The 15,477-nt window shown below is 50.1% G+C and overlaps 2 protein-coding genes across 2 annotated transcripts; one reads left to right on the forward strand and one right to left on the reverse strand.

The window, feature by feature from the left end:
* The first annotated feature begins 2,896 nt into the window (after positions 1-2,896).
* On the forward strand, positions 2,897-5,907 carry gmpr (guanosine monophosphate reductase). Its single transcript, XM_068746954.1, has 9 exons — positions 2,897-3,105; positions 3,645-3,764; positions 3,874-3,957; positions 4,055-4,228; positions 4,324-4,405; positions 4,519-4,625; positions 5,178-5,220; positions 5,302-5,461; positions 5,540-5,907. Exons 1-9 carry the CDS (start codon positions 3,019-3,021, stop codon positions 5,718-5,720), a joined length of 1,038 nt encoding a protein of 345 aa, XP_068603055.1. The 5' UTR covers positions 2,897-3,018; the 3' UTR covers positions 5,721-5,907.
* Positions 5,908-10,799: 4,892 nt separating this feature from the next.
* atxn1a (ataxin 1a) lies at positions 10,800-14,972 on the reverse strand. Its single transcript, XM_068747407.1, has 3 exons — positions 13,708-14,972; positions 12,966-13,647; positions 10,800-11,657 (listed from the first exon to the last, which is right to left on the reverse strand). Exons 1-3 carry the CDS (start codon positions 14,796-14,798, stop codon positions 11,109-11,111), a joined length of 2,322 nt encoding a protein of 773 aa, XP_068603508.1. The 5' UTR covers positions 14,799-14,972; the 3' UTR covers positions 10,800-11,108.
* Between the last annotated feature and the right edge of the window lie 505 nt (positions 14,973-15,477).

Consider the following 15,477-nt stretch of genomic DNA (forward strand, 5'->3'; position numbering starts at 1 on the left):
AGGTGTTGACCCGGAAGGGCACATAGGGTTTGACCGCTCTGGCGGGATCGCTGCACCCAGATGATCGGGTTTATTGAATGTTTTAAGTTGTTGTATTTTGTAATAAATTAGTGGCATTTTATTCTCTTAAGCCCGCTTCTGGACTCTCCTTTTTGTTGGATACGGCGAAACCAAGACGTAGCCACAGAGCGCGTCGAACCGAGAACGACCGGCAACACTCCAATAGCCCAGCATTGGGCTGGCTATTATATTAATGTCATAATGACAGATCCCTATCGAACAGCTCGATGCCCTCCTGTGTTTACGAGCCTGCGTGGTCGTTTCCTTCACGCGCAACCGGCAAAGCCAGGCCGGGGGGGCTCCTCTCGCCCTGCCCCGCTGCCGTCGGTGCTGGATTACATCACCGTCGCATGCTGGGAGCGAGTCACGCGGAAACGTCGGCTCTGTGAGAGGACTTGCAACTTGGCCTGTGTTTACCTCACGTGGTAGATCCCAGCGACAAAGAATGGGAGCTCGGCCTCATGCGTTTTCCTTTGGGGGAAACCTGCTTCTGAATTATGCTAGTCATGAAGCGCATATTCTAATCCTAACAGCTGTTTATATAGACAAGATGGCATTAGGCCTATTCCTTTGCACGCCACAGGGTGATTCTCACCACCTACCATGCTTCCCTGTAGACCACAAGTGACATTTGACCTACTTCTCTGGAATTCTCACTTCTAGTTGTTATTTTTGCATTGATGCCCCCCCCCCCCCTCCCCTCCCCCGAGAGAAAAACTCACCAAGTTTCTGCTAAATCTACTTCATCAGATTCCTCTTCATCCTCCAACACCTGCGCCACAAATTAAGAAAACAAATGGAATATTTAGGCTCTTGGCATTTCAACTGGTGCCAGGAAAAGAACATCAAAGCTTCTCAGAACAATTTGTTTCACCCACCGGCATGCGGTTTTCACATCTGCTCAGTGTAATGACACACAGTGGGGGCTACACTTCGGAATGTGTGTGAGATAAGTGTCCCTGAAGCCACCGGAGCTTCCCATCAGCAGCAGCAGCAGGATACAGGGTGGTATAGTCTTATAGAGGTGTGTGTGTGTGTGTGTGTGTGTGTGTGTTCTCTGCACAATCAACATCCCAGTGAAAGGCCACATTCACAACACTATGATATAGTCAAGTCTGGGCCCAAGAGACAAGGGACTTTATGACTAAATTCATTCAGCATTAAATAAACAGACTATTTGATTCTTTTTTATGGTTTTCAAAACCACAGAGGAAAAAAATAAAATAACAATGGAGTTAAACTATTAAGAGTGGCACTAACAAGCCCGAAATTCTCTTTTTTTAATTTTCCCTGGTTCCAAATGTATTTGTGTATCTGAGGAATTAAAACTAGCGGGTAAAAAGAAAACATGGCACTTAAAAGGCCCGTGGAAAGGCGCACACGTGACCCGGAAGTAAAGGTGAACAAGTTTCTCGTTGGCACGCGCCCTGACGCAGTCTCGCGAGACTCGCTATTTCCTATTATCACTCTCAGTAATAATAATAATAATAATATAATAATGGATGATTTATTCCTGTTAAACACTGAGAGGTGATAGAACCATGCTAGCGGCCCAGTGCTAACGCTAACCTGGCTACGTTGGAAATGCCAATATTCTCATGGAATTTCACCATTACCGTGTATAGCATGCTAGCATGCTAACATTTGCATATTTAATGGATCACGAAGTGACGTAGTTCGAATAATGTCATGAATGTGAACTTGATGGTGGCGCTGCAGGTAAATGGGATACAGATAAGATAAAATAAAATAAAAACCCACTTCTTACCTCACCCTGAAGCTCAGAGGAACACCCGAGACTCCAGCTGGGACCGCAGCAGGTCGACGTGGCCTAAAGAGCCAAGCTGTCCCCGTCCTTATCAGCTGCGCTGCCGCTTCAAAGCGCCGACCTGATTCAGCGTGACGTGGCCCAAAGGTTAAAGGTTAAAGAGCAATGGGAACAGCAGCGGCCTGTAGATTAGCGGAATCTAATCAGTCGTGTGAGAAAGAAAATTAACCGCAGCTCAAAGCTTTCGCATTCATTTATTTTTTAATTGTGAAGCAATCTTTTTTTTTTTTCATATAAATCACTTCTGTCTGATATTATTTCATCTCTGCGTTGCAAACTTGAGTAATGGCACGACTTTCACTTTTCATTTGAAATGCTGTGATTAGTCTATTCCACTTTGTAATAAAGATTTAGAGTATAAGGTGTCTGTGAGAAAAAGAAGAACTGCTTCCTGGAAGGACTGAATGCAAATTGATGCGTTTCACTGGGCGATAAAGGAAGTGGCAAACTTCATAAAAGCGCCTCTTGTTGCCAGGAGACGCTTTAACAAGAGCTTTGACCCCGCTGGTCGTCCTGCTCTTCATTTAACAGATGTTTTCTTCAGCTTTGCTGCCACCTACTGGCTTTATTGTGTCATAACAGAATAATACTAGGAAGTTCTATCTATCTAAACTTCATCTGACATGAAGTGGTGAAACGACACTAAACTTTAATCATGCACGGATGACGTCATACTTAATCAATGGATGAGTCATAATGGGCGCTGGCTGTCCCCCCCCCCCCCCCCCATCTCACTCCTTTGGCCCTCATCCTCCCCGTCTCCTGGAGTAATGCGCCAACTGGACAGCAGGTGTGCTCTATTCACTGCAGCAGCCACTGCAGTGCCACTGTGTGTGTGTGTGTGCGCGCACGTGTGTGTAGACATCAGGCAGCCGTGCCTGCCAGCTTTGAAGGAGAGGGGAGGGACAGAGAAGGAGTGTCCAGGCCCAATTAAAGCCATGGGGGGCGGGGCCGGGGCTGGGCCGGGCCCCTTCTTGCTATAAATACGCCGGTCGTCCGGGGGTTCGGGTTTTGGTGGTTGGTGTTCGGGACTGGCGAAGCACCACAGTTGCAGCAGCCCTTCCTCGGGGGATTCTACTCATCCTCCTCATCCTGGTCGTCAGTGTTCTGGGGGGGGGGGGGGGTCCAAAATGCCTCGTGTGGACGTGGATCTCAAGCTGGACTTTAAGGATGTCCTGTTCAGGCCCAAGAGGAGCAGCCTGAAGAGTCGCTCAGAGGTCGGTGCATTCGTGTTTCATCCACACGCCTTCAACTTAGCCGTAACCTCTACGAGGGACTGGTTCAGAGCCAAGTTCATGACACCATTGTTTCGGGGCTGGGGGGTCAGAAGTGGGTTAGGGTCGGCCGGCTCCTGACAGGTGGCGTGCAACACGACCCGTGGGCGACTTCTCAGAAAGCCCGTTTAAAAATAGAGCTGCGTGTCAGTCGGCGAGAACACATTCCACACGCCGCACGGCTCTCAGATTAACATCAGTTACAACGCCCCGGCACGGAGAACGGCGCGATCGACACCCGACGCCGGGCCTGCATTTGATGCGTAACCGAGTCTGCGCCTCGTCACGTTCGTTGAACGCAACCACCTCGTCCTTGACGTCGCCTCGAGTTCCCTTCAGGATTTAAACGATGGGAACATTTTTAAGCAGCAATATTCTTCACTGCAGACAAATCCAGACTCTTCCTTCTGATTTTAGACACCAGAATGTACAAATCACGGTATCATTCACCTACATGTCATGTGACCCCCCCCCCCACCCAGGTGGACCTTCAGAGGATCTTCACATTCCGCAACTCCAAACAGACTTACGCCGGCGTCCCAATCATCGCTGCCAACATGGACACCACGGGGACGTTTGAGATGGCGCAAGTCCTCGGCAAAGTGAGCAATCCTGTCTGCGTCGGCCTGTCGAAGTTCTCGTTTCCTTCTTTAGTAGAGTGTGACTGGTACCTGCCGCTGCACCCCCTCCCCCCCCTCCCCCGCTGTCCAGCACGCTCTCTTCACAGCCATCCACAAGCACTACTCTGTAGAAGAATGGAAACACTTTGCTGCTAATCATCCCGAATGCTTGGAGGTATTGTCGCCGCTACCAAACCGCTAGGTAACTACGTTAATTTGCATTATTAAAGGTCTCCTCCTAGCCATTCTGTCCCCCCCCCCAACCTTGACAGCATGTAGCTGCCAGCTCCGGCAGCGGCGGCGCAGACCTGGAGAAGCTGTGCGCCATCTTGGACGCCGTTCCCGCCCTCAAGTACATCTGTCTGGATGTGGCTAACGGCTACTCCGAGTACTTCGTGGAGTTTGTCAAGATTGTCAGAGAAAAGTTCCCCAAACACACCATCATGGTAAAAAAATATCTATATACTGTATTCATCACCTTGTCTGGAGGTTATGGGATGCGACGCAAGATGGCGAGGCTGACGCCCGTCTGCCTTTGCAGGCCGGCAACGTGGTGACGGGGGAGATGGTGGAGGAGCTCATCCTCTCTGGTGCTGACATCATCAAAGTGGGCATCGGGCCGGGTGGGCATTTAGATGCACGCGCTAAAAAAAAAAAAGCCTTCTGGGGCGTGGAGCAACAAAAAACCTCTGACCTGCAATTACCCGAAGACGCTCTCATCTCATGTGCCCCACAGGGTCCGTGTGCACGACGAGGATCAAGACGGGAGTGGGCTACCCACAGCTCAGCGCCGTGATAGAGTGCGCCGACTCAGCCCACGGCCTCAAGGGACACATCATCTCTGTGAGTAGAATATGAGAGTCAGAGGAAGAGTCGCTGTTCTGCTGGAGCGATGAATTCATTCATCGTTGAGTTTAACACAAGTTCATGTTTGGTTGATGTAATACAGCGTTCAGCCACTAGTCTGGCCTGATTACCTCGGCCTCTGCCGGCGTCTATCCGTGTGTTAGCAACATAACTCAAAAGGTGACTGATGGATCTTGATGAAACTTTAATTAAATGTTGGGAATGCTACCAGGGACAGATTAGACCATTCTGGCGATGATCCAGAAGAGATTCTTGATTCTGGATCACTTCGACATTTTCGTTAACGCGGTAAATGGAGCTTCAAAATTTGTTCCTCAATATCTCGGTTGATTATTGACCGATGTTTATGGAATTTGACGCAGTCGTGTAGGGTGAGGATCTCTATCTCACCGCCGGATTTCACCGGGGTCGGATCTGGATTGTGGATATTATCGAGATTTTTCAAATCAAAACAATCAGCGCTTCTCTAGTCTGACCTGTGATTCAGTTTCTGCTCACATCACCGATGCCGCTCTTCTCTCTGTGCAGGATGGGGGATGCAGTTGCCCCGGAGATGTAGCGAAAGCTTTTGGTTTGTATGCACAGATAAAAAAAAACACGAAGGCCCCCACAGTAATTTAAATGAGCCACCCACGCTGTGATTGCTCCTCAGGCGCGGGGGCGGACTTTGTGATGATGGGAGGAATGCTCGCCGGACACGACCAGTGCTCCGGAGAGGTCATTGAAAAAAACGGGCAAAAATACAAACTCTTCTACGGCATGAGTTCCGACACGGCCATGAAGAAATACGTGGGCGGGGTCGCTGAGTACAGGTGAGAGACTCACGGTGTTAATTACGGTGAGTGGAACAGAAGAAATCTACGACCGTCCTCTCTCCTCCTCTCTCTCAGGGCCTCCGAGGGGAGGACGGTGGAGGTGCCCTACAGAGGAGACGCGGAGAACACCATCCGCGAAGTGCTGGGGGGTCTCCGCTCCACCTGCACCTACGTGGGCGCCGCCAAACTCAAAGAGCTGAGCAGGAGAACCACTTTCATCCGCGTCACGCAACAGTCCAGCCAAGTGTTCACTTAGAAACGCTCAATTCCTCAGAAGTGCATACATCATATTCACGACGGCGGGGTGTCGTTCTCTCTACTGGACACTAGAGGGCGCCAATTTCCGCACAGATTAGGCGAGGAGAACTGAAAACCTCATTGGTTTTAAATGTTTGCTCTTTGTTAGGCTTGTCCTCCCAATAAAGACAGAAGATAGTCATTTATTCCAGATATGTCAAGGTTTCATTTTCTTTTTCAGAACGGTGCGTTGTACAGATGTTACACACACACACACACACCAACAGGGCTCCTCCATCGCTATCGAAGGAAGGGTGGGTGGGTGTGCGAGACACAGAGACTTGGTGAGTACAATATAGCACAAACATGTTGGCTGGGTGGGTGTGGGGTCGCTGCCCCCCCCCCCCATGCAGACCACAGAGTCCGTGCAGGTCTGAGCTGATGTCCCCTTTCTCTGCAGCGTCACGCGGGCCACAAAATCGTTTCAGTTCGGTTCTTGGTGTGACGAGTTAGCAGAGTGTTCAAACGGGAAACGGGGGGGGGGGGAATCAAATGAGCCACAGTCTGACAGACAAGCTCCACCCCTTCCGTGACAGTGGGTTAGGGTCAGAGGTCGGGAACCCACAACCTGTCCCCCTGTTGAAAGTGTTTGTTTGTCGCCTTGCACAGAGAGAGGCAGAGCAAAGTCGTTCGGCGCACCGGAGAGTAATCCGAGCGTACGGCCCGTCTAACTTTAAACTCGGCTATTTGTCAATAAAGACATTTGTTAAATCATATGAAATTATATGTAATGCATTTACATATCTCACACCCATATGTAACGGCCCACAATGCAAAGTTCATTTGGGTGAAACTAAACTGTGAAGTGGGCCTCTACAAGGTTTTTTTTTTTTTCTTTCTTTCTGCCTGAGTTGGTTATCCAGCGCTATGGACATTGATGATGTCATACAAAAAAAAGGAATCCTGATTGAATTCTGTTCACTTTTAAAACACAACAAAGTGCCAAAAACACATACTTTTTTTCTCCTTTTTGCAAAATGCAAGTATAAACATCGAAGAAACAAACAACAAAGCACACATGCTTTATTTTTCTGATCGAAAAGTGAAAGCTCACACACCAACATTCATTTGACTGAATTTTCCTTAGAAACATTTGACATTAGCAGCGTCCCTCCAGCAAGGGGCGCTCGTCATAGTCAACAAGGACACATTCTCTACATGGTGTGAAAGTCCCCTGACATTATATCGAGTGCTACAAGGAGATGCAGAAAAAAAAGCTCCTGCACCAAAAGAGACAAACAAAGCAAACGTTTTGTACGCAGCGTTTTTCACGCCACACCCGGTCGAATCGCGCGGCGCCGAGCTCCTCCGAAAAAAACCTGGCCCAGCTGATTTAAAGATTCAAAATGTGAGCGAGAGAAAATGCAATTAAGAGCACAGCCTGGTTGTTTGCGGAGGAAAAGATTGTATACGGACCCGAACAGGACAAAAAGAGGGGACGCGTTCTCGAAGAAAAGAAGGAACCGCCTGACACCTCGGCCCGTTGGACCCAACAATGCACCGGGAACCGAGGGAGGCGGAGCACAGACAGATTAACACAAGGTCACGGCAAGGTGATGTGCAAAAACTTAAACTGAGCCATCTCTCTCTTTTTCCATCCTTGTTCATCCCCCTTTCTTTTTTATCATTATTCTCATTCTCTCTGTCTGTTCTGAACGAATGTTGCGCCTAGGGAAGGAACCGGCCCGACACAGAGGGGGGAGGCCGAGCCCCGTCCTAGGATTAGAAAGTGCTGAAACATTATCAAGTCTTTTACGTCTACTTACATGTGCATCTCTGTTTTATCTCTTATAAAGTGGTCCCCACTAACAATGAGGTCTCACCGTGAACCGTGGAGGGTCAGGGTTTACAATCTCACAGACGATTAGAGAAGAAAACTCTTCGTTAGACACACGCACACGGGTCACACAACCCCAACACGCTCACACACATTTGACTACGAGGTGTGCACACACACACACACACACACACACGCACACGGGTCACACGACCCCAACACGCTCACACACATTTGACTACGAGGTGTGCAGACGCACACACACACGGGTCACATGACCCCAACACGCTCACACACATTTGACTACGAGGTGTGCAGACACACACACACACACCTACACACAAACACTACACACCCACAATCTCTCATGCTTGAATTTAGGAAGGCTTCGAGGCCAAAGGGGAACGAGAGTACAGACAAATTTGTTTTGTTGCTCGTCACACTCGTCCTGGTTTTAAAGACGTGAACACACACACACACACACAGTTAAATACACAAAGCATTAACTACACTAGATACACTTGGCACAGCAAAGGGGAACTAAATGTCGTATTGCACGTTTTAAATGTTAAAGTTGGGATAAAGACTACCGAGTGACGTCGCTGTGATGTGCCTGTCCCGCTTCTGCACGCACGTTTCCACGGCCACGATAGCTTTTTTTTTTTTTTTTGTCATTTCCTGTAATCAAACGTGCATTTTTATCAAATATTTTACACGACGGCCGGTTTGAGTTGGTACTGACCAGGAGACAGAATATCAAAAGGCAACGTTGCTAAGGGAACAGGCAAGTCGGGCGCCCCGCCCGCTGAAAGGTAGCAAACGGTTGTTGAGGGTTAATCAATTGCTTCGCCTCTGGAGGAGGCGCTTGTGAGCCCGGTCGGCTATGATTGGATACCTGAAGCAAAGTTAACGAGGTCACTAGGTGTCGTGGCAACTAGGTAGACCTGGGCGGAGTCAAAAATAAAATATGTCTGCCGACTACAGCACGACGACAGGATTTAAGACTCCGACCAGCCGGAACGGGGGGGGGGGGGGGGGGGGGGGGTTGTGTGCAGTTACTGCATATGAGACGCTTCCCTGAAGAGCGAGCAACGGCCGTCGCCACGGTGATTAGTCGAAATGTATTTTATGACGAGGGAAATAGTGTTCAGGTGCATTAGCTTCAAAAACGTCAAGATTGTCTTTTCTCTTGGGGGGAGCGGAGGAGGCGTTCTGGTTGCTGGGATGCGAGGAGATGATTATTATTGCAGAGTGAGTTGGAATGACTGCGTTTGTGTTCCACTCATACGCGTGAATATTAATGAGCTATTGCTTTATCCAGAGAGACGGAAGCGTCGCTCGTCTTCTGCTAAACCTTCACGGACACTCAAAGTGTTGTTTGCTCTGATTCGCTCTCGATGTCGTGGCTGAAATGTTAAAATAAGGGATTGCATAAGAAATAATAAAGTAGGACATATAAAACGCAGCCATGCGCGCACACACACACGCACACACACACACACAGATTGGAACACACACCTTTTCTACCACTAATGATCGTTGTGTCTCAACAGGAGAAGGAAATTAAAATGTTTATTGTAAAAAAATAAAAAATAAAGCATTTCAAATCTCACACAGAGCAAATTCATTCACACGTTCTCAACATCAATTTACCAATTTACTCACCCGCCTATCTCTCGCCCTCAACCCCCCCGGTAAAGTCAAAGCGACCCCAGACTAAACCTCTAAAACCAGCGGGATGAAAACACGACCGATCCGCTTCTTAAAAGGCGAAAAACGATGCCGGCGACTTAAAGATACCTCAACGGAGAGGCTCCACAGATGCATCTGCAGGAGGCCTCCTCTTCCTCCCCGGCTTGTCAGCACTACGTAGCCACTGAGCACGATCATAGAAACGTGAACAAGAAAGTCTGGATCTTCCTTCATACGCTACGAACGGCATCTCTCCAGTAAATTCAGTAGGCAGGCACGGGGTAAAATTCTGATTTGTAGAAACTCAAATGTGATTTGACCTTATCTAAGCGCGCCTCCGTCCTCCACAATGTGCCTGTCGAGGAAGTAAAACCCTCGTCTCCTCCAGTGTCATGTGATTATCGGGCTTGTTGTCGGACACGGCCGCCAAAAAAACCAAAAAAACCAAAAATAAAATTACGTCGCCAACTTTCTCGCTCCTCCTGATGTGCAAATCGCAATATTCTTTAAGTACAAACTCCAAGTAGAAACACTGGACATTTAGCACAGTCTATATATTAGAGTACATCCTTTTCCTGTACACCGTAACACACACACACACACTCGTGCACAAACTCACACACGTACGCAAACACGCCACGGTTAGCACGTTAGCGGTGCGTCTTCGTGCAAAGTCAGTCAACTAGTGTCGTTCGTCTACCGGTCGCCGAAATCAGTAGAAGCCATTGAGTTTCCTGGATGGAGCGCCATCGGGTGTGTGCGTTTGTGTGTGTGTGTGTGTGTGTGTGTGTGTGTGCACGGATCACCTTCACGCACGCTCTATAACACGTACACATATGTTAATCCCATGACCCCAACATTCAAAAGCATTCCTATTTTTAAAACTCTTCTTTGATTGGCTGGCCGTTCGAAACGCACGTGGTGGAAACCGTTAGCATTTATATTCTAGTCACCTTCGTCACCGCGGTCTTCCTCTCAACGTGGAGTGGAACTTTATCCAGTCGTCCCTTTCTTTGTGATCCATCAGTTCCCCACGTTACTAAAAGGAGCCCCAAAAGCTTCACCTTTCCAAAGTGCTGTTGCTTCTTCCCACCCTCATCTAAATAAAAGCAAACCCATACAGTACAGTGTAAATAAAGAGAATGAAGATTTGCCGGCTGCGTGGCGAGTGTGACACGTGAAGTGATTCAAAACATCCTGACCCTGAAAGAACTCCCAAAACAATAGAACGAAATTCATCAACAAAATGTTGAAAATCGTGTTGAAGTTTTCACTTTAAATGTTTTTAGGCGACGCTCGCTAACGAGTTAGAGCATCTCGCATTTAGAAGCTAACACCGGACCCCAGTTGGGTTCAATGCAGGGTTTAAAACAGCCACAATTAAAATTTCCAACGGTCTTTGAACACAACTATCTGGTGAGCTATAAGATAGGGGTTTAAAATACAACACATGATAATAAATCCAACTCTAATCTAACAGAACTTTTAATGTAAAACCCACAAGTGGGTCGGTTGGTGTGGTTTTTCTGGGACGTTACACTAGAAGTTTATTTTGACATTTTCCTCTTGTGTGAAGCAACATCCGAGCGGGAACGTCGCTCCCCGTGTGACGCGCACATTCAACGCGCTTCAGGATCTCCTCACCGCGAGCCGTTTCATGAACGCCATCAAAAACAGCCCCGATTGTTTGCACGTCTAAATCCTTTCAAATGTATTTAACGTAAGGTGACACCATCAGGGTGAATTTAACTCTGCATGACAGTATTCAAGACAGAAAAATAAAAACAGAACTTTAAGATGAAGACGAATGAACAAATATGGGCGATAAAGCATTTCTTTTTTTGTTTTGTTTTCTTATATAACATTCCTGCTTTGCTTTTACTTTCCAATATTCGACCTTCCCTCGATGCTGACTTTCACCTCCTGAGGGATAAACGAAGGTTTGGGCAGGACCAAAGGTAGCTCCTCCTCTACCTTTTCTACTTTCCGCCCCTCGGGGGCGGACCACCTTCGCTTCCTGCCCCCCGATGGCTTGCTGTGGCCGGCATTTGCACTGTTGGCATCCTGACCTTTAAAGACAGACCCTCTTTCCCTAAACACGAGACCTCCGTTTTCCTCTTTGGTGGCCCTTCCGTCCTCTGCCCGCTGGCCGATCCCGTTGGCCCGCTCGCCCTGCCCGGACCCCCCTCCTCCGCTGCAGCTCTGTGGATTGAAGTGACTGGAGGCCAGGAAAGAGGTCGGCGTGGACTGGGTCTTCTTCAGAGATCCGTTCTTCAGGTTCTTGAGGGCGAGTGAAATACATACGTCGCCCACAGAGAGCTTTGTGCAAGGCAGCTCCAGGAGCTGGGTGGTCCGGTCCGGGCAGCACGAAGACCAGCCTTGGCCGAAGACGAAGAAGGGGTACTCCACCAACACCTCCACACTCGCCTAGGAAAGCAAGGGGATATTTATGTGTCATGTAAGGACAGAAACCACAAAGCATTTTAGTCTCGCCTAAATTCATCTGGATTAAAAGACATCGTGGAACATCGTTATTATCAGCATGGCAATTAGGCAGCGGCCCTGATTGGTTTGTTCGATGCACAGCTGGATGGCGTTGGTACAGAGCCACCCGATGGGTGGAAAATATCTGGCATGTGGAGAAGAGAGGAAACAATATCGGCTGAAAAATGAGACCTTGTGATCTATTATGCAAAAAAAAACAAAAAAACAAGCGAGATAGAAAATATTCATGTGAAGAGATTGAAGTTCTTCTCTCTGACATCTGGAATAAATCCTGCACTCTGGAGGTTTGAGTCATCGTTTGTATGGATGGCACGAATGAAGACGAGGGTAGAGCGAGGAAGAAAATGAACCCGAGGAGAGGATGGAGTGAAGGAATATCCGAGACACCTTGGAGAGCGCAGGGACGGAGAAAGAGTTGGCGAAGATGAGGTGAAATTACCAGAGGAGTGTGAAAGAGAGCTTGGAGCGTAAGATGAATCAAGCGCACCCTCAAGGGAAATGTCAGGCAATGTTTTTCCTCTCTTATTATATCATTTTTTGACTTCTCCCAAATACGTCCTATCAGCTTCCACCTCCGAGGGAGGAAAACGCTGAAGGAGCAAAAGAAAGAAAGTCTTTGAAATATGGTCCGATTTTCTTTTTTGAGGGAATCAAAGAGCAGCCGAGGGCGGGTGAGATGGTTGGAGATGAGCTGCGTGGGTGGATGAGGACGGGCAAACCGGCTCTACACACACACACACACACACACACACACACTGTGTGCGAGTGTGTTTGGTGGAGACTGAAAACAGAGGAGTGAATGGTAGCATATGAAATGTTCAGATGTTCCTGACGGATGGAAGTTCCCGCGTCAGAGGAAAAACAACGAAGAAGAAGCCCAAATACTACACCCTACTATTACATTTATTACTTGAATAACAAACACCTGAGTGAACACTACATCTTTTTTAAAAACTTAAATGGAACTGTCGTTCATAAATTGAAAATGCGATATTTTATACTGAATAAAAAAAGATGGCTACCGCTCTCGGATCCATGCATTAGCGGTGAATACAGTACTGAGAGCCAACTAGCCTAGCTTAGCATACAGACCGGAAGCAGTAGGCAAAGCTAGACTCTATAGCTATGACTAGCTTCAGGCTAAAGGTTTTAAATCTAACATCCTTTCATTTGTAGCTAAGCACAGATCGAAGGAATACAAACGCCATCAACCGGCTCGCCGTCTTTTACCTGCGCTCGGTGCTCGCCCACGGAAAACTGAACCACAGCGAAGTCGGGGGAGGCGTGGCTCCCTTCGATGCGCTCCACCGTGGACGAGTCGATCTTCAGCTCGCCGGTGATCTCGGCGCTCTGGATGAAGTCCTCCGTCTTCAGGTCCTCCACGCGCTTCAGCTCGCCATCGGCCAGCTGTATGATGGAGCCCTTGATGAAATACGGCGGGAGTGACGGGGGCGCCGCAGCGCCGGACGGGGGAGGATTGGCGGATGAAGCGACAAGCCCCGGAGGAGCCGGGACAACGGGCAGGTGGAGCTGGGCTTGGACCACCGTACCTGCAGCGGCCTGGTAGTACGAGCCGCTGGAGGCTTCCAGGGTCTCGCCCTTGAGGGGGGCGGCGGCCACATAAGCGTGGGGGAGTGCGGTGGGGAACATCGCGGCTTGGGCGGACAACACTTGAGGCTCAAATGTCGCGACTCCACCGCCGCTGACGGGGATAATGACCGGTTGGGCACCGGGAATGAGCAAGTGTTGCTGCAGGCCGGCGTGGTAGCCGATGGGCGCGTGCTGGCCTCCATTGCCCCCGGCAATGTACCCAATAATAGAAGGCTGCCGGTAGATGCCAGAGGAGGGAAGCCCCATCGACAGTGGCTCCGTGGCATTGTGGGTAGTCTGGATGACGGTTTGAGGCGACGGCGTGCCGACGGCAGCTTTCAAAGGGGTTGGAAATGTAAAAGGGGAGGCGGTGATGGAGGATGACGGCGTGTGATTGGCAGGCTTGCCCAGCAGGATGCTACCTTTGTCCAGGTGTGCGGGGACAGAGGTTGCCAGCTTGTCAGGGCTGGCTCTGGGTGCCGGGTGCTGGTCCCCGTGGCTGTTGGGCATTAGCATGACAGAGGTCCTCGGTCCGGAGGCATCGTGAGGAGGGTACTCCGACGGCAGAACCAAACGTCGGGCCTCGTACGAGCACAGAGACGAGGCCGCGCCCCGGGATTTGCTCCCCGGCTTGGAGAGACTCGACTCCGGGGACGCCCTGAACCGCTGACCCCTTTCCAGCTCTCCATTATGGAGCTCTCTGGGTCTGGGGTCAACTTGCTCTTTCCTGGTCGGCCCGTCCGTATATTGCACGACCACCTGGGACAGCCCATGTCCCAAGGCGTGGTGCGGGTGCAGCGCATGGGGAGGAAGGTGAACGCCTCCCTGCTGGTGAGGCGATGGCACTGTCCGTGTGGAGGTTGACATCTGAACATGGTGAGGGATGGAGTCTGTCGAGGGCGGGGGCATGGAGGTTCGCCCCGTCGCCGTCCGCTGCTGGTCATGTTTGGAGGCCTGCGAAGGCGCGCAGACGGCAGCCGCGTGCGGCAACCTCTGTGAGGACAAAGACGAGGAGGAGAGGGGAGGAGGTGGAGGAGGAGGCGGAAGCAGTTGAGGGGAGATGTAGCTCGCGTACGGGGCGGCGTAGGGGGACGCTATGAACTGCAGGTTGGGTGGCACTTGGGTGTAACGGACAGTTCCTCCGGCGGCGGGCTGCGACGGGTGGGACGGTGAATACACCGCAGGGAGCGACGGGACTAGCCTCAGCGAAGAGGAGGAGGAGGATGAAGAGTCCGGCGTGGAGAAGAGGGATTTGAACGGGGGCCCGTCGCACTGAGCGGCGCCGCGGTGTCCGGCCACGCCGCTCTCGCTCCCGCCGGCCACGCTGGCGAGCCAGGCCATGTTCTCGGTGCGTTGGCTGTCGGTGGCAGGCGGCATGACGAGCGAGCGACTTTCACACGCCAGCGTACTCGAGGGGAGCTCCCTCTTCTTCGGGGGCAGACATTCGTTGCTGCGTTCCTGATTGGACTTCATGCTGACTTTGCCTCTCGTCCCCGGAGTTGCCTCCGTCGCTCTCTAGAACCTCTATTTCACTTTCTTGTCTCTTATTCTATCTTTCGATGACCAGTCCCTGAAACTAGATAAGAATTAAGTTTCCCAATCTTTCCACCCATTCACTCTCTCTCTCTCTAGTTCAGCGAAGGTCCTTGATTAAAGTATTTCCCTCGATAAAGAATATCCAAGCGGCAACAATCAGGTTAGGAAGGATTAGCGATGGAGATGAAGATATGGAGGCGTGGCTTGAGGGGAGAGGTGGCGCCGATTTGCTTGGTCCAGGTGTTCTTTAGCGGCTGCAGGGGGAGCTCAGCGCATTACGGGCGAGCATGACGGCGTCACACCTGCTGCTTCCGCCTAGGACGACGGGGGGGCCCCGAGTGCGTCGCACTTCATGCGGGATCATTTCCCTGCAAAAAGCAAGCCTGCCGACGCCCAGCGCAGTCCTGGGAAAGAGAGAGACGGGAAGTCCGTTAGGAAAAGATGCAACGCGGCGCCGCGGTGCAATGCATGCTGGACATCGTTATCACGGCTAACCTTTACGACACATTTCTACAAACCCGTTAACAAATACGAGAACTGCACGTCGTCTTTTTCTACTTTTATTTTACATGGCGTCTCTAGAAACGGGGTTGTAATTTAAAGAAGGGAACAACTT

The sequence above is a fragment of the Brachionichthys hirsutus genome, chromosome 13 (genome assembly GCF_040956055.1).
Source record: "Brachionichthys hirsutus isolate HB-005 chromosome 13, CSIRO-AGI_Bhir_v1, whole genome shotgun sequence".
NCBI classification, from domain to species: domain Eukaryota; kingdom Metazoa; phylum Chordata; class Actinopteri; order Lophiiformes; family Brachionichthyidae; genus Brachionichthys; species Brachionichthys hirsutus.